The sequence below is a fragment of the Oncorhynchus masou genome, unplaced genomic scaffold (genome assembly GCF_036934945.1).
Source record: "Oncorhynchus masou masou isolate Uvic2021 unplaced genomic scaffold, UVic_Omas_1.1 unplaced_scaffold_1152, whole genome shotgun sequence".
Taxonomy (NCBI): Eukaryota; Metazoa; Chordata; class Actinopteri; order Salmoniformes; family Salmonidae; genus Oncorhynchus; species Oncorhynchus masou.
Window position 1 is genome coordinate 25,597 of NW_027001272.1, and position 23,402 is coordinate 48,998.

Genomic DNA, 23,402 nt, shown 5'->3' on the forward strand with positions numbered 1-23,402 from the left:
CACTCTTGTTCTCTCTTGTATCCTTCTCTTCCTTCGATTAGTTGGTCTAGCTTTCTCTCTCTCTCTTCTCTCCATTTCTTTCTTTTATTCTCTTTCTTTTTTCTATTAGGTTGTCTAGGCCGCTGTGTGTCTCCATTGGGAGAAGAGACCCTCTGAATGATGACTGTGTTGTGTTGTTGCAGTGGCCCAGAAGATCGTGGCGACCAGGAAGAAGCAGCAGCTGTCCATTGGTCCGTGCAAGTCCCTCCCCAACTCCCCTAGCCACTCCTCTGTGTGTTCTGCACAGGTGGCAGCAGCAGTACACATCAGCCAGGTAGGCACACACACACACACACACACACACACACACACACACACACACACACACACACACACACACACACAAATACATTTACCGACAGACACAATTTACTGACACACAAACAAAATGGCCACATTGAGGTTCTTGAGGACTACATTCCCTTGTCCATATTTGTTCTTCCTCTCTCTTCCTCTGTCAGCGTTGTGCTGTAAGATGCTTCTCCCAGCAGCAGCAGCATCTGTCTTTTACCATGCACACACACACACACACACACACACACCGTTTACCACCCTGTCGTGTCTTCGATCCGCACACACACACCGTTTACCACCCTGTCGTGTCTTCGATCCACGCACACACACCGTTTACCACACTGTAGTGTTTTCGATCCACAGCGCTCAGTCCCCCATCGATTTGTCATTAAGCCAGCATCATTCAGCTTGTCTCCGTATCCCAGCTCATCCCCTGAGCATCAGGGTTGTTTTCACAAAGTAGCAGTACTTTCCTGATGCAGAATGGCCCTCAGTGTGTCTTCAATGCTACCCATAATCCTCTCCCAAGCTGGGGCTCTTGTTGTACAGTAGAGTGTTAAGGAATCTAGGAGGAATGGTAGAAGTTATGAGTGACACAGATCTAGTTTATGTTATTATGAAGGTGGGATACTGTACCAGCTGTATACTAGTGTAGTGTCTGTTATAACGAAGAGGAGATACTGTACCAGCTGTATACTAGTGTAGTGTCTGTTATAACGAAGAGGAGATACTGTACCAGTTGTATACTAGTGTAGTGTCTGTTATAACGAAGAGGAGATACTGTACCAGCTGTATACTAGTGTAGTGTCTGTTATAACGAAGAGGAGATACTGTACCAGCTGTATACTAGTGTAGTGTCTGTTATAACGAAGAGGAGATACTGTACCAGCTGTATACTAGTGTAGTGTCTGTTATAACGAAGAGGAGATACTGTACCAGCTGTATACTAGTGTAGTGTCTGTTATAACGAAGAGGAGATACTGTACCAGCTGTATACTAGTGTAGTGTCTGTTATAACGAAGAGGAGATACTGTACCAGCTGTATACTAGTGTAGTGTCTGTTATAACGAAGAGGAGATACTGTACCAGCTGTATACTAGTGTAGTGTCTGTTATAACGAAGAGGAGATACTGTACCAGCTGTATACTAGTGTAGTGTCTGTTATAACGAAGAGGAGATACTGTACCAGCTGTATACTAGTGTAGTGTCTAAGAGGAGATACTGTACCAGCTGTATACTAGTGTAGTGTCTGTTATAACGAAGAGGAGATACTGTACCAGCTGTATACTAGTGTAGTGTCTGTTATTATGAAGGGGGATGCTGTATACTAGTGTAGTGTCTGTTATTATGAAGGGGGATGCTGTATACTAGTGTAGTGTCTGTTATTATGAAGGGGGATGCTGTATACTAGTGTAGTGTCTGTTATTATGAAGGGATGCTGTATACTAGTGCTGTATACTAGTGTAGTGTCTGTTATTATGAAGGGGGATGCTGTATACTAGTGTAGTGTCTGTTATTATGAAGGGGGATGCTGTATACTAGTGTAGTGTCTGTTATTATGAAGGGGATGCTGTATACTAGTGTAGTGTCTGTTATTATGAAGGGGATGCTGTATACTAGTGTAGTGTCTGTTATTATGAAGGGGATGCTGTATACTAGTGTAGTGTCTGTTATTATGAAGGGGATGCTGTATACTAGTGTAGTGTCTGTTATTATGAAGGGGGGGATGCTGTATACTAGTGTAGTGTCTGTTATTATGAAGGGGATGCTGTATACTAGTGTAGTGTCTGTTATTATGAAGGGGATGCTGTATACTAGTGTAGTGTCTGTTATTATGAAGGGGATGCTGTATACTAGTGTAGTGTCTGTTATTATGAAGGGGATGCTGTATACTAGTGTAGTGTCTGTTATTATGAAGGGGGATGCTGTATACTAGTGTAGTGTCTGTTATTATGAAGGGGGATGCTGTATACTAGTGTAGTGTCTGTTATTATGAAGGGGGATGCTGTATACTAGTGTAGTGTCTGTTATTATGAAGGGGGATGCTGTATACTAGTGTAGTGTCTGTTATTATGAAGGGGATGCTGTATACTAGTGTAGTGTCTGTTATTATGAAGGGGATGCTGTATACTAGTGTAGTGTCTGTTATTATGAAGGGGATGTATACTGTATACTAGTGCTAGTGTGTCTGTTATTATGAAGGGGATGCTGTATACTAGTGTAGTGTCTGTATACTAGTGTAGTGTCTGTTATTATGAAGGGGATGCTGTATACTAGTGTAGTGTCTGTTATTATGAAGGGGGATGCTGTATACTAGTGTAGTGTCTGTTATTATGAAGGGGAGTGTCTGTTATTATGAAGGGGATGCTGTATACTAGTGTAGTGTCTGTTATTATGAAGGGATGCTGTATACTAGTGTAGTGTCTGTTATTATGAAGGGGGATGCTGTATACTAGTGTAGTGTCTGTTATTATGAAAGTAGTGTCTGGGGATGCTGTATACTAGTGTAGTGTCTGTTATTATGAAGGGGGATGCTGTATACTAGTGTAGTGTCTGTTATTATGAAGGGGGATGCTGTACCAGCTGTATGTTCAACTTTCTCTCTTTCTCACTGTCACACTTTTCTATGTTGTTCTGTCTCTTTCTCTGTTTATTCTCATCCATAATACACTCATTCTTTCTGAACTAAGTTAGTGTTACCAATACAGTACATAGACGTGTGTGTGTCTCTGTAGCAGACCAGTAATGGCGGCAGCCTGAGTGACTACTCCTCGTCAGTCCCCTCCACCCCCAGCACCAGTCAGAAGGAGCTACGCATCGACGTCCCCCAGACCACCAACACCCCCACGCCCGTCCGCAAGCAGTCCAAACGCCGCTCCAACCTCTTCACTGTGAGCCCAGATACACACACACACACACGCACACACACAGGACATCTTCTTCTTCACTGTGAGCCCAGATACACACACACGCACGCACGCACGCACACACACACACACACACAGGACATCTTCTTCTTCACTGGGAGCCCAGATACACACACACACACACACACACACCCTCACACACAAGACATCTACTTCTTCACTGTTGACTATGTATTATTAGATGTTCAAACATGGATGTTAAATACATACAAAATGATCTAAAGGACTTTTAAATGGTAAATGGCTTAGTGAGAATCTACGGGCCACAGGGAAGGTTGTATGTGACCACCTTCTAGAATGTACAGACACATGCATTATGTCCACTTCCCAGTTCCTTAGCAACTTAGAGAGAGGTCAACAACTGGGTCAAGTTGACTCATAGACACAATAATAACCCCAGTCACCTCTAGCAGCCATTAGACAAGGCCTGTTATGTGGAGACTAGAAGAGGTCTGTAACAGACCCTAGTTCAGGCTCCTCGTTCAGACACTTTAGAGGGCCTCTGTAACCCCTACTTGTTCTCCTACCTCCTTCTCCACAGTCTCGGAAGGCCAGCGAGCCAGACAGGGACAAGAAAGGACTGGAGGGCCGAGCGGACAGCATTGGAAGCGGCCGTGCTATTCCAATTAAGCAGGTATGATCAGATCTGGCCCTCGCCTGGCCAGCCGGCTGCTACGGGTATAATTAGGGTCCGGCAGCGCCGTATTGCTGATTTCCCGGAGAACGAGGGCTGCCTGTGATCAGAGCGTGAAGCCCAGACACAGCCAGGCTCTCTCCGTTTGATGCCTTCTCCTTGATTAACAGCGAAAGCACACACTTGACATCAATTAGAGTTGGGGGTTCTCCTGGGTATTGAAATGAGATCATTAGTATAAGGAGCGGGACGGGATTTCACTCTCACTTTCTTTCACTCTCCCTCTGCCCCCCTCCCCCACTGCCCCCATCCCTCTCTCCTTATCCAAAAACAAAGAGGGGAGAGATGGTGAGAGGGAGAAGAGGCTGAGGATGGTTAATGAAGTGCAGTCTGCTGGCTGGCATATGGTCTTCCACTTCCCTCTTCCTCTACGTGCTTTTCAAAGCCCTGCCTTTTCCTGTGTGGCTGTGTAGCAGAGCGCTTTGATAGGGGCATCGGCAGGGGGGTGGGGGGGTAGGTAGGGAGGTGGAGAGGAGGGGGAGGGGTATCAAACCAGAGTGCTCAAGAGCCCCCCCCCACTGTAATTGTGGAGAAATTGTTTGAGTTGGCCTTAATTTGTCGCAAACAAGCATGGAGCGAACCACGGGGGCTCTTGAGCGCGCGCATCTCCTGTGAGCAGCTTCAACTGGAGTATAAGGAAATCAGCCAATTAGCGTGTGCTAATCACGGCCTCTCATATCAGCACGGAGGCCTCATTTGTAATCCACTAATGAACAAATTGCATCTCTGATTAGGGGCCTCCTTTCAACGACGCGCTGCATTTGTTAGCAGCGCCGCGGTAGTTGTTAGTGCCGGGGCCGTGTCGCGCAGCTCGTCGAGGGAGACCGTGTCTCTGTGGTGCTGCTGCGCAAGGAGGCCCCCGCTGGGACAGCACAGCAGAGAGCAGAGTAAATTGTCTTGTCCCCTCAATCAGGGACGACATGATGTTTACTTGTGAGATGTTTACATGTATCCCAATACTCCCCACAGGAAGGAGATATCACTTTGAAGTAGCAACGGGGTCCTGTGTGATTCCCCAGCCGTCCAGTTAGCATGGACATCATGGCCTCTGATAGTGTTGCTCCTCTCTAAACTCTGATGGGAGCCTCTCGTCAATCAGGATGGTCTATTAGGCACATAACCCAGCCTGCCATTCAGTCCTGTCTGTATGTAGACAGTATAGCAGCAGGGCTTCATGGAATTGACCTATGCATCCTATCTATGGTTAGCACTATTTATAGTCTGCGTTGTGGCGGTAAACGGGGGAGGACGTGGAACTGGGAGGTGACTCAGAGGAGAGAGCCCAGGCACATACTCAATATGGTTATAGAGCAGCAGAACACAGCTGTGTGTGTGTGTGTGTGTGTGTGTGTGAGAGAGAGAGCTTATCTCTGTGGAAACGACAATGACGATGTTGTGCTTTCTATGAGGATCAATGTTGAACTACTTGTCAAACATTTCTCATGTGATGAAGATGGATTGGGTGAGCTGCGACACAGTGCCAGATATGTATGTATGTTCTCCTGTCCCTGTAGAAGAGCCTCTCTCTCACTCACACGTCGTCTCTGTCTGTCTGGCAGAAGTAGAATCCTCCTGGGTCCAGCCACTCAATTTGCATAACTCCTGTCAAGTCAATTGCTGATAATGATGTACAAATGAAGAGGGCCACATACACATGTCACTGGTGGCAGATGGGAGGTGTGGCGTTAGCTGTGTGTGTGTGTGGATGAGTGTTTTAGAAAGATGACGTAGACCAACAGTCTTAAAGAACCCTCTATCATCGTATGGGTTCGGCTGTGTCCTCTGTTGAGTCGCCCATTGTTTCCCCAACATGAGACATGGTGAGCCAGGCCCGGCACGACCACACACCCTCAGCCCACCTGACAGCTGCCAGCCCCAGACAGACCGAGGTTGGAGAGTAACACGTAGCCGGTAGCGCTGCGAGGCACTGGGCCACTGCTGCTTCCCTGTTTGGAGCTGGATGTTAATTGATTTGATCATTCCCCGTGGTCTTTCCTCTTGGAGAATGTGTATCTCTGTATGTGTCTCCATCTCCCCTCCTGCCTCTGTGTTGGCTGCAGGCAGACCTGTTCCCTAATTAGACTGTGTGTGGAGACGGCAGCAGCTTCGCTACCTGCCTCCCCATTAGCACTCCGTTTCCACTCCATCTTAATGAGTGCTGCTGACTCCTCCCTCCACACACCACCTCACCTGTTTCTTGTTGAACACGTTCAGACCTGGTCCACAGTCTGCTAGGACTCCATACATGCCAGCTCTCCCTCAGAGGGCTAACAGCACAACTCATTCACTGAGAGGACGTGTTCCCTGACTGGCTCGTTTTGGTTGTCCTTCCTTGTCTGTGTGTTGAACAGGGGAGGAAGGGGACAGTCTGTAGTTGAATCACTTTGGCAGATGTCTGCTTCTGTTAGGTTGGCAGAGTCGCGGTGGCTCCTTAAAGGTGCAGTCATAATCGGTGGTCAATTAAACACGCGATGATGATGATGAGGATGATGAGGATGATGAGGAGGATGAATGTTATTATGAATCAGTGGTGTCAACAGCAATGCTGTTGGTTTTGGCATCAGATCTTAACATGTTGTTTAGAAACTACAGGTAAAGGGCCCTTTGCTATAAATATGGGTGACTTGTGTGAGATCATTTGGCTTCACATATGGAAGATCATTAGGGTAAACCGTAGAGAGCGACAGATATGGGCTTTTAAGAGCCGATACCAATTTTGGGGTCAAGGACACTGATGGCTGATTATTTTAGGCCGATAATCAATCTGATGACATTGGAGCATTTTGATGAGAAATGTTCCCAGAGACAACCATGTGTGCAATAACAAATCAATTATACAACCATGCAGTCAATTTGACTTGATCAATTTAACTACCCAACAACATAAAGGTGGTAATCGTGTATTTGAATGGTCAGTCTCTTGATAACCTGGGTACATTAAGATGGCTTAGGTCTACTCATAATACAGGTGGATTCATGTTCAATAGGAGTGTATGCCTGCGTTGAGCTCGTGTTGGCTGAGTCATTTTCACAACCATTGTTTACAGACTGATTATTTCACTTAGAATTCACTGTATCACAATTCCAGTGGGTCAGAAGTTTACATACATTAAGTTGACTGTGTCTTTAAACAGCTTGGAAAATTCCAGAAAATTATGTCATGTCTTTAGAAGCTTCTGTTAGGCTAATTGACATAATTAGAGTCAATTGGAGGTGTACCTGTGGATGCATTTCAAGGCCTACCTTCAAACTCAGTGCCTCTTTGCTTGACATCATGGGAAAATCAAAGAAATCAGCCAAGACTTCAGAATCAAAATTGTAGACCTCTACAAGTCTGGTTCATCCTTGGGAGCAATTTCCAAATGCCTGAAGGTACCACGTTCATCTGTGGAAACAATAGTACGCGAGTATAAACACCATGGGACAACACAGCCGTCATACCGCTCAGGAAGGAGACACGTTCTGTCTCATAGAGATGAATGTACTTTGTTGTGAAAAGTGCAAATCAATCCCAGAACAACAGCAAAGGACCCTGTGAAGATGCAGAAGGAAACAGATACAAAAGTACCTATATCCACAGTAAAGGAGTCTTATATCAACATAACCTGAAAGGCCGTTCAGCAAGGAAGAAGACACCGCTCCAAAACCACCATTAAAAAGACAGACTACGGTTTGCAGCTGCACATGGGGACAAAGATTGTACTTTTTGGAGAAATGTCCTCTGGTCTGATGAAGCAAAAATAGAACTGTTTGGCTATAATGACCATTGTTATGTTTGGAGGAAAAGGGGGAGGCTTTCAAGCCAAAGAACACCATCCCAACCATGAAGCATGGGGGTGGCAGCATCATGTTGTGGGGCTGCTTTGCTGTAGGATATACTGGTGAACTTCACAAAATAGATGGCATCATGAGGAATTGAAAATTATGTGGATATATTGAAGCAACATCTCAAGACATCAGTCAGGGGGTTAAAGCTTGGTCGCAAATGAGTCTTCCAAACAGACAATGACCCTGGGCATACTTCCAAAGCTGTGGCAAAATGGCTTAAGGACAACAAAGTCAAAGTATTGGAGCGGCCATCACAAAGCCCTGACCTCAATCCTATAGAACATGTCTGGGCAGAACTGAAAAGGTGTGTGTGAGCAAGGAGGCCTACAAACCTGACTCAGTTACACCAGCTGTCAGGAAGAATGGGCCAACATTCACCCAACTTATTGTGGGAAGCTTGTGGAAGGCTACCTGAAACGTTTCACCCAAGTTAAATAATTTAAAGGAAATGCTACCAAATACTACTTGAGTTTATGTAAACTTCCGACCCACTGGAAATGTGATGAAAGAAAAAAAAAAAAAAAAGCTGAAATAAATCATTCTCTCTACTATTATTCTGACATTTCACATTCTTAAAATAAAGTGGTGATTCAAACTGACCTAAGACGGTGTAATTTTTACTCTGATTAAATGTCAGGAATTGTGAATAACAGAGTTTAAATTTACTTGGCTAAGGTGTATTTTTATTTAGTCCCATTTTATTTTGGCACTGTTCTTATGTCAGAAGATTTTAGAGTGATAACTAACTAGCAAAGGTAGCTCTCTGCTTAATATCGTTGATGAACTTACCTAGCAAGCAAGCTATCTGTATGAGGTTTTGTTTATGCTGCAGACTGTATGGACATTGTTTTGCCTAACAGCAAATGAATGAACACTTTCAAAATGTTTACATTCTGTGTGTCATTGTTAAAGTGTTGTAAATGCAGCATGAGTGGGTCGCTACCCAGCAGCATAGAGGTTCCTCAAGGACAGGCGAACTAGCAATGAGTGGCGCCGACTAGCAGGAGAAGCAAGTGCGCTCAGGCTGTAAGGGGAAAATCGGCTTTGCGGATGATCGTCGTTCTCTAAACAGATACGTGAATGTGTGTGTTTGCATGAATTGCGTTGGTGTGTGTGTTCTTGGAGCTCTCTCCCAGGACTACTGACTCCCCAGTGTAGTTTATTTTCTGTTAGCCCAGATCTCATTAGGATGGGCTGTTGTTCTGACTCCCCCTCAAGGTGACTAGAGTTTGTGTGTGGTGTGTGCGCACGATAAAGGCTGTGGAAGGAAGAAGATGCCTTCATTAGTTAGATGGTGCTCATTAAAACCTAACACACTGCTCGCCTGGCCAAGCTAGGAGTTTTCAGCACACTGGACTTTTATTAAGAGGATGGGGTGGACTCCCACTCTGCAGCAATTAGACAACCCAAAGCCCCAGAGGTCCAGCTTTTCTCACACACGCATACATATACACACACACACACACACACACACACACACACACACACACACACACACACACACACACACACACACACACGCACACAGTGTGGGTGTGAGTGTGGGTGTGACAGGTCAGACGTGTCACCTAGCTACACTCGTCAGGCTGTCGTGGGTCCCTCAACATGGCCTCCACTGTGGTATTTAACTGTGCAGACGCTCTTCTGCGAGACTTGTGACTTCAGTACCTCATGGGATGTTTGTCTACAGCTGTATTGCTGTTTGGAACTTTTAGAATGTTGTTTTCTGTTCTAGGTCCCGTGTGACTCAGTTGGTAGAGCATGGCTCTTGCAACGCCAAGGTTGTGGGTTCAATTCCCACAAGGGAGCAGTACGGGGGGAAAGTATAAAAATGTCTGCACTCACTACTGTAAGTCGCTCTGGATAAGAGTGTCTGATAAAATTACTCAAATGTAACAAAAAGGATGAATGTAGCAGGGTCATGATGGGGTCAGTGACTGCTGCTATTATCGGGTATTTTACCCAGGATGCAACATGGCCATTCTTTAAAAGGCGAGCAGACATCGGCAGCTTTGTTTACAGACGTTGTTTACGGTGGCGTCTCTGCGGACATCTGCTCCACGCTCCTAATTAGCCCATAATTACCGAAGAGATAGACACTCGCTTCGCCAACACGTCTCTTTCAAATGAGTTTACTGTTGACTTCGACACCGGGGCTGTTGGCCTAGACAGAGGGGCATGGAGCAGCAATAGGAGGTAGAGAAGGTTAAGATGCGGTGCCTGGTTCATCCTAATAGTGAAATGTGGTCTTCCACAGCTTCGTAGCCCAACTCATGTCATCTTGACATTCAATAGTAATTTGTCCGTCCCATCTACGTGTTAGCATACATGTCTGAATGCATATTCCTCTTTTATTTGGCCCTAAATACTTTCTTCCCCATTACAACTTCTCACAGGTTTGAGTTCAGATTTTTTTTGTTCATGTTTCAAATGAGTCCAAAAGCATTGACGCGTGTGGTTGGGGTTGGCTCCCTTTGTGAGGAGCTGATTAGTATCATGGTAGTAATTGCCTATAGTTGTAGAGAGTGGTGTAACATTAGATGAGCACAGGGCTGGGTGGTTTTGACAGTCTCCCCCTCTGCCTCCTCCCCTCTGAGGCCTAGTTCCTCTTAGTAAGGAGTTAAATTGGATGGTTAATTCGGCTGTTATTTACCCTGTAATTCATTAGTTTCGCCCTGCCATTGGCAGCGGGCAGGCTGTAATTTCACGCTTGGCAATAAAAGATGTCTCATAATCTGCTTCATTTAGCAGCCAAAGAATTTAATGAAATTAACGGCGTCTCCTAATTAAGACGGTGAATATTAAAGACCTGCTATCAAGGCCCTGTAACAGTGGCGACGCGATCCGCCTTCCGCTGGATTGGGAAAATATCATTTCCCAGGGAAAAGGTTGTCGCCGTGACGACCGCTCGGAGCTATTTTGGCCATGATGACATTTTTGTCATGCACACTAACCCCTGGAAATGAGATTTGAGGGGGTTGGTGGGTGGAGGGGGTTGTTCTTTTTAGTTTTGGAGAAATAATTAAATGAGAAGCACAGCATCAATCAGAGAAGCGTGGTGGCTTTTAGATTGTGTGATGGTTCTGATCCGGTTACAGTATTCTCTACTGAGCAGTAGACTTTCTGATTGATACAGAGTTGTTCTGTCTGAACACACTGGGACTCAAGTGTCCCAATGGTGACTTTGTTGGTTTATGGTGCATTTTGTTTGTGTCTGTGTGTCTGTTTCTGTATGCTTGACCTGATTCCCTCACTGATGGTAGTATCAGTCTTGGATTTTTGTCTGTTTCTACCCATCCTGTTGAGAAAGAAGTCTCTCTCTACAGAGCTTCTTTAACAAGACTGATTAGACAAAAGAAAAATAGTCTTTGACCCCAGGGGCTTCTTTTAACTCGTTCAGGAAAGGAAAGAACGAGTGTGTTTCTTTCCACATCCTATCTTTTCCATCCATCCACCTCTCTCTCTCTGTCAGAAACGGTAGCAGGGCGAGAGAGGCTTTATCTGCTAATGAATTGAGACTGCTGAAGTAAGGTTTGGATAATTGAGTTTCTAATTAATTACCCAGAACTCTTATCAGATAAATCAGTTGCTAGGCTACATCTCAAATGGCACCCTTTTCCCTACATAGTGCTCTGCTTTTGATAATAGCCCTATGGGCCCTGGTCAAAAGTAGTGCACTATTTCGGGTTCATTTTTAGATGTAACCAGGGATAGAGGAAGCATTCTCTTCTTCGTTGATATTTTATTTGATCTTGTTTTCACTGCTCCTCGCCCTGCTATGCTCCCCTGGGCCTGCCCTTTCCTGTCCTTGCCTCATCTACGCTGACCTTGTCATAAATGCCATGATAGTGTGTGTGTGTGTGTGTGTGTGTGTGTGTGTGTGTGTGTGTGTGTGTGTGTGTGTGTGTGGGTCAGCTGTTTGTTCACCTGCAACCGCCCGACTGTGATGAGGTGAAAGTCTGAGGCCCGAACCTACCTGCTAATATAGGGAATGCACTGTAGGCTACAGTCCGAGACGGCAGAATGATTTTTGACAGGGGGCGTGATTTGGATATGTTTCTGCTTATAATTTCTGACATTTTGGTAGGCTATTTGTTGGTCACCTTCTCTGTAATTAGATACAGGCAGCTTCTCCTCTGTCATACTGTATGTGGCCTAGAAGACTACATAAACCCTTCTCTGTAATTAGATACAGGCAGCTTCTCCTCTGTCATACTGTATGTGGCCCTAGAAGACTACATAAACCCTTCTCTGTAATTAGATACAGGCAGCTTCTCCTCTGTCATACTGTATGTGGCCCTAGAAGACTACATAAACCCTTCATAAACCCTTCTCTGTAATTAGATACAGGCAGCTTCTCCTCTGTCATACTGTATGTGGCCCTAGAAGACTACATAAACCCTTCTCTGTAATTAGAACCCTTTCCTCTGTAATTAGAAGACTACATAAACCCTTCTCCAGCTTTCTCTGTCATAATTGGCCCTAGAAGACTACATAAACCCTTCTCTGTAATTAGATACAGGCAGCTTCTCCTCTGTCATACTGTATGTGGCCCTAGAAGACTACATAAACCCTTCTCTGTAATTAGATACAGGCAGCTTCTCCTCTGTCATACTGTATGTGGCCCTAGAAGACTACATAAACCCTTCTCTGTAATTAGATACAGGCAGCTTCTCCTCTGTCATACTGTATGTGACCCTAGAAGACTACATAAACCCTTCTCTGTAATTAGATACAGGCAGCTTCTCCTCTGTCATACTGTATGTGGCCCTAGAAGACTACATAAACCCTTCTCTGTAATTAGATACAGGCAGCTTCTCCTCTGTCATACTGTATGTGGCCCTAGAAGACTATATAAACCCTTCTCTGTAATTAGATACAGGCAGCTTCTCCTCTGTCATACTGTATGTGGCCTAGAAGACTACATAAACCCTTCTCTGTAATTAGATACAGGCAGCTTCTCCTCTGTCATACTGTATGTGGCCCTAGAAGACTACATAAACCCTTCTCTGTAATTAGATACAGGCAGCTTCTCCTCTGTCATACTGTATGTGACCCTAGAAGACTACATAAACTGTCCTTCTCTGTATAAACCCTTCTCTGTAATTAGATACAGGCAGCTTCTCCTCTGTCATACTGTATGTGGCCCTAGAAGACTACATAAACCCTTCTCTGTAATTAGATACAGGCAGCTTCTCCTCTGTCATACTGTATGTGACCCTAGAAGACTATATAAACCCTTCTCTGTAATTAGATACAGGCAGCTTCTCCTCTGTCATACTGTAATTAGATACAGGCAGCTTCTCCTCTGTCATACTGTATGTGACCCTAGAAGACTATATAAACCCTTCTCTGTAATTAGATACAGGCAGCTTCTCCTCTGTCATACTGTATGTGACTACATAAACCCCCTGTAATTAGATACAGGCAGCTTCTCCTCTGTCATACTGTACTACTATATAAACCCTTCTCTGTAATTAGATACAGGCAGCTTCTCCTCTGTCATACTGTATGTGGCCCTAGAAGACTACATAAACCCTTCTCTGTAATTAGATACAGGCAGCTTCTCCTCTGTCATACTGTATGTGGCCTAGAAGACTACATAAACCCTTCTCTGTAATTAGATACAGGCAGCTTCTCCTCTGTCATACTGTATGTGACCCTAGAAGACTACATAAACCCTTCTCTGTAATTAGATACAGGCAGCTTCTCCTCTGTCATACTGTATGTGGCCCTAGAAGACTACATAAACCCTTCTCTGTAATTAGATAGCTTCTCCTCTGTCATACTGTATGTGACCCTAGAAGACTACATAAACCCTTCTCTGTAATTAGATACAGCTTCTCCTCTGCAGCTTCTCCTCTGTCAGCTTCTCCTCTGTCATACTGTATGTGGCCCTAGAAGACTACATAAACCCTTCTCTGTAATTAGATACAGGCAGCTTCTCCTCTGTCATACTGTATGTGGCCCTAGAAGACTACATAAACCCTTGCTCAGCAGAATGTCATAAATGTGTAGGAGGAATGCTTCAGTCTATTTGGCATCGGTAAAGTTGAACTCTGCAGCAGTTAATATTAAGGCTATGTGAGAGGTTCTAGTCCTACAGTCAGTGTCCACATTTCAGTGTCCATTTAACCCATCTGAGCAGTAGGCTACAGTTCCCTTGATGTGCCATAGGCCTTTTTGACGTTCCCGTCTTGTGACAGTCGAATTTGAATAGCGCCTCACAATCATCACACAAAACAACAGAACAATCACAAAAACCAAATGTAGCCTATAAAATGCACAAGAAGTATACATTTTAGGTATTTTTTCAAGGTTTTGTTTTCTCTTTATTCACCCCACCCACCTGCCCTTCATTATCACAGTATTTCATGGCCCTAAACCCGACTGTGGGATATGAGTCAAGCCAGCATCAGTATTGTGTCAGCAATTCTCTCATGCCCATGTGTGGGTGTTTACCTACTTATGACAGTTTATTTAAAAAATATATTATTTAACTAGGCAAGTCAGTTAAGAACAAATTCTTATTTACAATGACGGCCTACCAGAAGGCCTCCTGCGGGGGCGGGGGCCTGGGATTAAAATAAATGAATACAATATAAATATAGGACAAAGCACACATCACAACAAGAGAGACATTATTATCTGCATGGGGGCAGATTCCATCATGGGCATTGCACCGTAGTAGCAATCTTTCCCACTTCCTCATTCAGCCTGTCGGTTAATGCCTTCTCTTAGAGTCAGACAAACCAGATCCATTCTCTCCCCTATGTCCCATTGATCAGGGTTATAGGGACATCACCATATCCTGGCCTGTATTCACACCACTGTCCTGCCCAGTGATGATTAATGACCGGTGGTGTGGTTTGGCTGGCAGAGTGGACATCTCTGGCCAGATGGCCAACGCGATAGAGGAGTATTCGAACAGAGCATTTCATAGAGGCATCACTCAAGACAAGCCTTCGCCAGCCCTGAGCCCTCCAAGCACCTCTTGACAGCCCCCAAGACAGGAGTTGCCTGTTTGGGAATGACACCCTTAATTTAGGCTCCTGTTCTCCAGGGACACCCAAGAACAATGGGCCCCACCAGATCCCCCGGGGAGAGATGGAGCCTCTCAGGAGATGGGGCCTCCCCCCTATCACCCAACTGGTCCGGCTGTCAGTCCCGTCAAGGGTCCAAGGGAGGGTCTATTGTCTGGGGATGATGGTGATTAGGGAGTTGATTAGTGTGTTTCAATAGAAAGGAAATGAACCAGGGGAAAGTTCTCTCCTTATCAGACGTTTGTTTACAACTGAACGGCTCCACTGGCAGGTCTGCCTTGAGAGCTTGGACGATTACACCTTTAATAGTGCAGACCACATGAGGGTGGCTATCGGAGGCAAAGAGAGGGAGGTTTTGGAATGTTGATTGTTTTCTACATCACCATGTTGGACCTGAGTAAAATAAAATACACGCCTGTTTGTTGCAGTAACAGTTGTTGTGGTTCGAACGTGAACCGTTGAACTGTTATAATGAATGAATAATTGCGCCCTTGCTGCACGTTTTGAGGAAGCTTTTCCTCACAAAAAGGAATGAAGGGCATCATCTCCTCAGCCCCCCAGGGCGGTCGACCTTTTCCTAAGCACTACCCACAATACTTCACAGTGCCTCTGTAGGAAGTGTCTCCGTAGCAACGAGGAAGACAAAGAGTATATCTGGGATGTATTTATTTCCTCCATTTATTCCTGTGCGTTGCGATCGGAAGACCTTGTGAGCTGTCAAGTCCCCCGGAGGTGAAACAGAGGAACCGTGTGTGTCACTAGTGGACCGGGGAAGTTGAATAATGAAAGATATTACCAATCCGGAGGGTCGACGTGCCGTCCAATTAGCCTTCCCCTGTTGGCAAACCTAGTTCACTCCCCAGTCTCGCTTGTCATCTGGGCCACGATCCCCAGGATGGCTGAAACCTAGACTCCCCATATGCCACCACACTTCTATCATAAAGTCAGCTTGGCCACACACAGAAGAAATATTGGCCACCTAGTTCACTCCCCAGTCTGACGCTTGGCCACCTAGTTCACTCCCCAGTCTGCTTGCCACCTAGTTCACTCCCCAGTCTTGCTTGGCCACCTAGTTCACTCCCCAGTCTGACGCTTGGCCACCTAGTTCACTCCCCAGTCTGATGCTTGGCCACCTAGTTCACTCCCCAGTCTGAGTTCACTCCCCAGTCTTGGCCACCTAGTTCACTCCCCAGTCTGATTCTTGGCCACCTAGTTCACTCCCCAGTCTGACGCTTGGCCACCTAGTTCACTCCCCAGTCTGCCACCTAGTTCACTCCCCAGTTGGCTAGTTCACTCCCCAGTCTGACGCTTGGCCACCTAGTTCACTCCCCAGTCTGACGCTTGGCCACCAGTTCACTCCCCAGTCTGACGCTTGGCCACCTAGTTCACTCCCCAGTCTGACGCTTGGCCACCTAGTTCACTCCCCAGTCTGACGCTTGGCCACCTAGTTCACTCCCCAGTCTGACGCTTGGCCACCTAGTTCACTCCCCAGTCTGACGCTTGGCCACCTAGTTCACTCCCCAGTCTGACGCTTGGCCACCTAGTTCACTCCCCAGTCTGACGCTTGGCCACCTAGTTCACTCCCCAGTCTGACGCTTGGCCACCTAGTTCACTCCCCAGTCTGACGCTGGGCCACCTAGTTCACTCCCCAGTCTGACGCTTGGCCACCTAGTTCACTCCCCCAGTCTGACGCTTGGCCACCTAGTTCACTCCCCAGTCAGTGGCCACCTAGTTCACTCCCCAGTCGCTTGGCCACCTAGTTCACTCCCCAGTCTGACGCTTGGCCACCTAGTTCACTCCCCAGTCTGACGCTTGGCCACCTAGTTCACTCCCCAGTCTGAGTTCACTCCCCAGTTGCTTGGCCACCTAGTTCACTCCCCAGTGGGCCACCTGTTCACTCCCACGCTTGGCCACCTAGTTCCTCCCCAGTCTCTGGCCACTCACTCCCCAGTCTGACGCTTGGCCAAACTCCCCAGTCAGGACTATCAGCTCACTGTCTACCTTTGGTTCACTCCCCAAGTTGGAGATCTGAGTTGTTCACTCCCCAGTCTGATGCTTGGAGTTCACTCCCCATGACGCTTGGCCACCTGATATGATTGTCAGTCTTTTTAACTCCCCAGTGATTCAACAGTGGCTGTTGTGACACCAAGTCACACTGAGAGGAGGAACTGATGCTTGGAAAGTCTGAACCTAGTTCACTCTCTATGCAAATTGGCCACACAGTATATCAAATCCATATGATATCCTGCTCAGTTCAACATGGACCTGACTGCCTCTCTATTATGCACCTCTTTTTAATAGGATTCAACAACCAGAACTGAGAAAGAAACTGCATCTCTTGCAAATCAGTCTGTACTGCAGAGTAGAGCTGCTTATTGGCCAGACTCGTTGCTGTACTGTCTGTCGCTAGCTGCTCCTGTCTGTCGCTAGCTGCTCCTGTCTGTCGCTAGCTGCTCCTGTCTGTCGCTAGCTGCTCCTGTCTGTCGCTAGCTGCTCCTGTCTGTCGCTAGCTGCTCCTGTCTGTCGCTAGCTGCTCCTGTCTGTCGCTAGCTGCTCCTGTCCTAGCTGCTCCCATTGCAGAGCCCTTTTTTCATTGACAAGTGTGTTTTCAGGCACCCAGTTATGAGATATGCAGTCATTCCCAGGCGAAGTCGTTGATTCCTCTGCTTCCTCCTTTGTCCAAGCCAAGGGACACGACGAGGCCTTAATGAAATGTGAACAACGCCAGAGACACGGAAAGCAGGACTCTGTCTATCAAAGCACCCGGCTGTCCATCTCTCTCTCTCTCGTCCATATCTCCCCCCACCACCCCCCGTTGCGTGCTAGTTAGTCTTTATCCCCTCATTCTCCTCTGCTGCCCGACTCTATTAATATCTCCCTGTCTGTGGGTGTTAACACCGCGTTAATGTGTTACAGGTCCAGTGAAGTGACACGCGCAGCAGTCCGGCTGTAATTGCTAATCAGCGGACAGTTATATCCCTCTCTTGCCTAATGAATTTGGCTGAAATGCAGCGTGGGAGGGCAGCCGCCCTGAAGGGCCAGTCAGCCACAGCTGATGTGTGGAGGAGAGAGAAGGATGTTAACAGTCTTGGGTCGGCGCTAATGTGCCCGAAGAACACTTCACTTTTTTCCGTCCGTTCGCTCGATACTTCTTGCTCACCACTGCTGGTTATGTTTCCGTCTCTCTCCCTCCAGTGTGTATATGGTCTCTTAGTTTAAGTGGTTTTCCTATCTGCTAAGGATCTTTGTTTCTCTGGTCAGGGAGTGTCACAGAAATGTAGTGGGGAGGGATCACATGTTGTTTCTTTATTGTAAACGTGATTTCAGCATGGTGACGGCATTGAGTTGCAGCCCGTGGCATTCTATATGGTCTCCCTGTCTCAAGAGATTCTAGTTCCAGAAATCAGGGATACCACACGTCAATCCCATTCGCCACCTATTGACAATGTGTCTTGTATTGGAAGATGAGATATGTGTTGTAAATTCAGTGATGACTACAGTAGATACTAGAGCGGTGGTTCCCAAAACCTTTTTCCTTCATGACCCACCAGCTGAGGTGTCTTTTGAGTCACGCCCCACCAGCTGAGGTGTCTTTTGAGTCACGCTCCACCAGCTGAGGTGTCTTTTGAGTCACGCCCCACCAGCTGAGGTGTCTTTTGAGTCAGGACCCACCAGCTGAGGTGTCTTTTGAGTCACGACCCACCAGCTGAGGTGTCTTTTGAGTCACGACCCACCAGCTGAGGTGTCTTTTGAGTCACGCCCCACCAGCTGAGGTGTCTTTTGAGTCAGGACCCACCAGCTGAGGTGTCTTTTGAGTCACGACCCACCAGCTGAGGTGTCTTTTGAGTCACGTCCCACCAGCTGAGGTGTCTTTTGAGTCACGCCCCACCAGCTGAGGTGTCTTTTCAGTGACGACCCACCAGCTGAGGTGTCTTTTGAGTCAGGACCCACCAGCTGAGGTGTCTTTTGAGTCAGGACCCACCAGCTGAGGTGTCTTTTGAGTCAGGTCCCACCAGCTGAGGTGTCTTTTGAGTCAGGACCCACCAGCTGAGGTGTCTTTTGAGTCACGACCCACCAGCTGAGGTGTCTTTTGAGTCAGGACCCACCAGCTGAGGTGTCTTTTGAGTCAGGACCCACCAGCTGAGGTGTCTTTTGAGTCATGTCCCACCAGCTGAGGTGTCTTTTGAGTCAGGACCCACCAGCTGAGGTGTCTTTTGAGTCATGTCCCACCAGCTGAGGTGTCTTTTGAGTCATGTCCCACCAGCTGAGGTGTCTTTTGAGTCATGTCCCACCAGCTGAGGTGTCTTTTGAGTCAGGACCCACCAGCTGAGGTGTCTTTTGAGTCATGTCCCACCAGCTGAGGTGTCTTTTGAGTCATGTCCCACCAGCTGAGGTGTCTTTTGAGTCAGGTCCCACCAGCTGAGGTGTCTTTTGAGTCAGGACCCATCAAAAGTGTTGAGTGGTGAAAACACAGACCAAATAATAAGTAGAACATATCATCTTGGCAGCGGAGAGATAATGTTGCTGTTTCAAAGCAAATCTCTTGCAATTCACACATCCTTCCATAGAGCTGAAGAGAATTGAGCCTTTTTAAAGCCAATTTCATGCAATTCTGTACATTTTGCCATGGAGCTGAGATACATTTCTGCAGGTTTTAAGTTCATTTCCTACAATTGTCCACATTTTGACATTGCTAATGCTGTGTTTATGCTCAAACATTATAACAAAATCCAGCAGCAAAGTCCAGCTTTTTTGGTTGATTTCTCAGATTATAAGCCATTATTGAAAAATATATAGGTACTGTATATTATATTTTCTAATTCTATTTGGTTTTAGTCCTTTAAGTTGACACCAAAATCTTTTTCCCATCCTGGAAATGTTTTTAAAACAACAAACAACCTAGATACATTTCGTCAAGCACAGTGGTTCACAAACTGTGGGTCGCGATCCACAGGGGTCCAGGTGGGTCGCAGGATAACATTGTTTCTGCGTTGACAAAAAAATATATACAAATAACATGAACAATGTCATCCCGTGACTCACCTGGACCGCGACCCACAGTTTGGCAACCACTGTGCTTGACGAAATGTATCTGCATTATTGTGTGTTATCGTCCTCCTCACCCTGTCTCTCTCTGTGTTCTCTCCTATGTGTACCCTGTCTCTCTCTCTCCTATAGGGCATGTATCTGTGTCCTCCTCACCCTGTCTCTCTCTGTGTTCTCTCCTATAGGGCATGTATCTGTGTCCTCCTCACCCTGTCTCTCTCTGTGTTCTCTCCTATAGGGCATGTATCTGTGTCCTCCTCACCCTGTCTCTCTCTGTGTTCTCTCCTATAGGGCATGTATCTGTGTCCTCCTCACCCTGTCTCTCTCTGTGTTCTCTCCTATAGGGCATGTATCTGTGTCCTCCTCACCCTGTCTCTCTCTGTGTTCTCTCCTATAGGGCATGTATCTGTGTCCTCCTCACCCTGTCTCTCTCTGTGTTCTCTCCTATAGGGCATGTATCTGTGTCCTCCTCACCCTGTCTCTCTCTGTGTTCTCTCCTATAGGGCATGTATCTGTGTCCTCCTCACCCTGTCTCTCTCTGTGTTCTCTCCTATAGGGCATGTATCTGTGTCCTCCTCACCCTGTCTCTCTCTGTGTTCTCTCCTATAGGGCATGTATCTGTGTCCTCCTCACCCTGTCTCTCTCTGTGTTCTCTCCTATAGGGCATGTATCTGTGTCCTCCTCACCCTGTCTCTCTCTGTGTTCTCTCTCTAGGGCATGTATCTGTGTCCTCCTCACCCTGTCTCTCTCTGTGTTCTCTCCTATAGGGCATGCTTCTGAAGAGGAGTGGCAAGACCCTAAACAAGGAGTGGAAAAAGAAGTATGTGACGTTGTGTGACAATGGCCTGCTCACATATCACCCCAGCCTGCACGTGAGTACCACCTGTCACACACACACACACACACACACACACACACACACACACACACACACACACACACACACACACACACACACACACACACACACGTATCACTCGTATTATACACACAGGTGCTTGCACAAACATGCACACACACATCACACTCTGACGGAAGACTATACAGGCGGCGCCCGTTGATATGGTAACTCTAAGTCACGTCAGATGGTAGAATCTGGGGTTGAACGTTCTTTCTCCTGTTACTTCCATTCTACCTGTCCAGCCCTGCTGCAACCAGACCAGCCAGTTGGACAACTTTCTCTCTGATTATTACTGCACATCATCCCGATGACACTACCAACCACTTAACAATCCTGTTGTAACCTGTACCCCTCCAGTCTCCGTGTGGAACAACAGAGGTCACTGGAGTCAGCATCACTCAGTGTCTCTAATGTCGTCTGTCTGTCTGTCACTCTGCCCTCTGCTCTGGCTTTCTATCTAATGGTCCCATGTTACAGCAGCGGGTCTATCCGCTTGTTCCCCATGCTGCTAATACACACACACACACACACACACACACACACACACACACACACACACACACCATCAGCCACTGTGTTGGCCCATTAGCGGCAATGCTAAGCCTCTGTTTCCTCCTCCTCCTCCAAGTGTGTGTGTGTGTGTGTGTGTGTGTGTGTGTGTGTGTGTGTGTGTGTGTGTGTGTGTGTGTGTGTGTGTGTGTGTGTGTGTGTGTGTGTGTGTGTCAGCCACCCCATCCACTCACTGGGCAGACGGTACGCTTGTTGCAGCGGAGGCACACACCCACACAGAGCGAGCAACAATATTAATTAGAAATCCCACATGGTCTGTTTGCACAGAGCTGACGTTGATGATGTGGAATAGCACCACTGTAATGGCCTGCTCTAATCGCCCGCCTGGCTGCTCTGTTGGCAAACACAGGACCACAACGTCCCCTCTCCTGGCCCTGATACCACTTCATATCACCACTATCCCTCCTTTCCCTCGCTCTTTACATCGTTCCCCCGGATTGCAATCAGGCCTTATTGTTAATTAGAATGGGAATCATTTCCCTAATGCCACACTGACTGGAGTCTAGACATACATGTAGATGGATGGGTAGAGGACGCAAAGCGGAGGAGGCAAAATCTATTTGCTCTAATTTGATTGGGTTGGATTAGCGGCCCGGCTACTGCAGTGAAACAACCACAGGGGCAGAATGAGAGGAAGGTAAATGTAGGAAAACTAAATTGCTCGATAGCAACCTGAAGGAGAGCCATAAAATATGATCCAATCTATTGAACATCTCAAAGGTGTTGAGTCCCTGGGATGAGTCCTAACTTACTATTTTCACTACAAACGCATTCGTTCGCACACACACTCCCACGCACACACACTCGCACACTCCCACGCACACACACTCGCACACTCCCTCGCACACTCCCACGCACACACACTCGCACACTCCCACGCACACACACTCGCACACTCACACACACTCACACACACACACTCACACACACACACACACACACACACACACACACACACACACACACACACACACACACACACACACACACACACACACACACACACACACCTCAGCACCGCACACACACACACACACACACACACACACACACACACACACACACACACACACACACACACACACACACCTCCAGCACCGAGCTGAGCAGGTTTTCCTGATCATTGTGTATCTGCAGCACAGGCATCAATTACTGTGTTTGCGGAGGGTAATAGAATCAAAGTCAATCAGCAACGCTCCTAATTGCCCGACTATGTGCAAAGAAATCTCATTAATACAGCTAATTAAGTGGATGGCAATAGGATGCCATGTAATTGGCAGGAAAACTAGGAGTCGCGTCAGAGAAACTGGTCCAAGTGTCAAGGAGTCATTCAGTTGTTAGTTTGTGGTGTGACTGATGTCATCTGATCACGTCATATTTATTCACACTGTTTAGTTGTAGGGGACCTTGGGTGATTAAATGGTATTTTATGCACTGATTACTTAAAAAAATATATTCCATGTTATTTTGACTGTATTCATCATCTTTCTTATGTGTGTTGTCTTGACCGTGCCCACGCGCACACACCAACCGTACACACACACACACACACAAACTCTGCTCGTCCCCCCCCATGCTGTGCAACTGTGCTGTTGGGAGCCCCAGCTTCCCTTCTCTCCTCCTCCTCATCTCTTCTCACTTTCCTCTATCCTCTCCCTCTCATATCCTCTCCTTCTCTCCTCCTTCTCTCTCCCTTCTCTCCTCCTCCTCACCTCTTCTCACTTTCCTCTATCCTCTCCCTCTCATATCCTCTCCTTCTCTCCTCCTTCTCTCTCCCTTCTCTCCTCCTCCTCACCTCTTCTCGCTTTCCTCTATCCTCTCCCTCTCATATCCTCTTCTTCTCTCCTCCTTCTCTCTCCCTTCTCTCCTCCTCCTCACCTCTTCTCTTTCCTCTATCCTCTCCCTCTCATATCCTCTCCTTCTCTCCTCCTTCTCTCTCCCTTCTCTCCTCCTCCTCACCTCTTCGCTTTCCTCTATCCTCTCCCTCTCTATCCCTTCTCTCCCTCTCACCTCTTCTCACTTTCCTCTATCCTCTCCCTCTCATATCCTCTCCTTCTCTC

General features: G+C 46.8%; 1 protein-coding gene across 3 annotated transcripts in view; it reads left to right on the plus strand.

Annotated features, from left to right (window-relative positions):
- The window catches only part of LOC135529386 (arf-GAP with GTPase, ANK repeat and PH domain-containing protein 1), a 122,190-nt gene that overhangs the window by 20,613 nt on the left and 78,175 nt on the right, over window positions 1–23,402 (plus strand). For 2 of the 3 annotated variants that reach the window (XM_064958158.1, XM_064958160.1), the window contains exons 3-6: window positions 183–313; window positions 3,069–3,224; window positions 3,802–3,894; window positions 20,639–20,743. In XM_064958158.1, the coding sequence (XP_064814230.1) occupies window positions 183–313; window positions 3,069–3,224; window positions 3,802–3,894; window positions 20,639–20,743 (485 nt within the window). The remainder of the gene's footprint in view (window positions 1–182; window positions 314–3,068; window positions 3,225–3,801; window positions 3,895–20,638; window positions 20,744–23,402) is intronic. The other variant, XM_064958159.1, reaches the window with a different exon arrangement.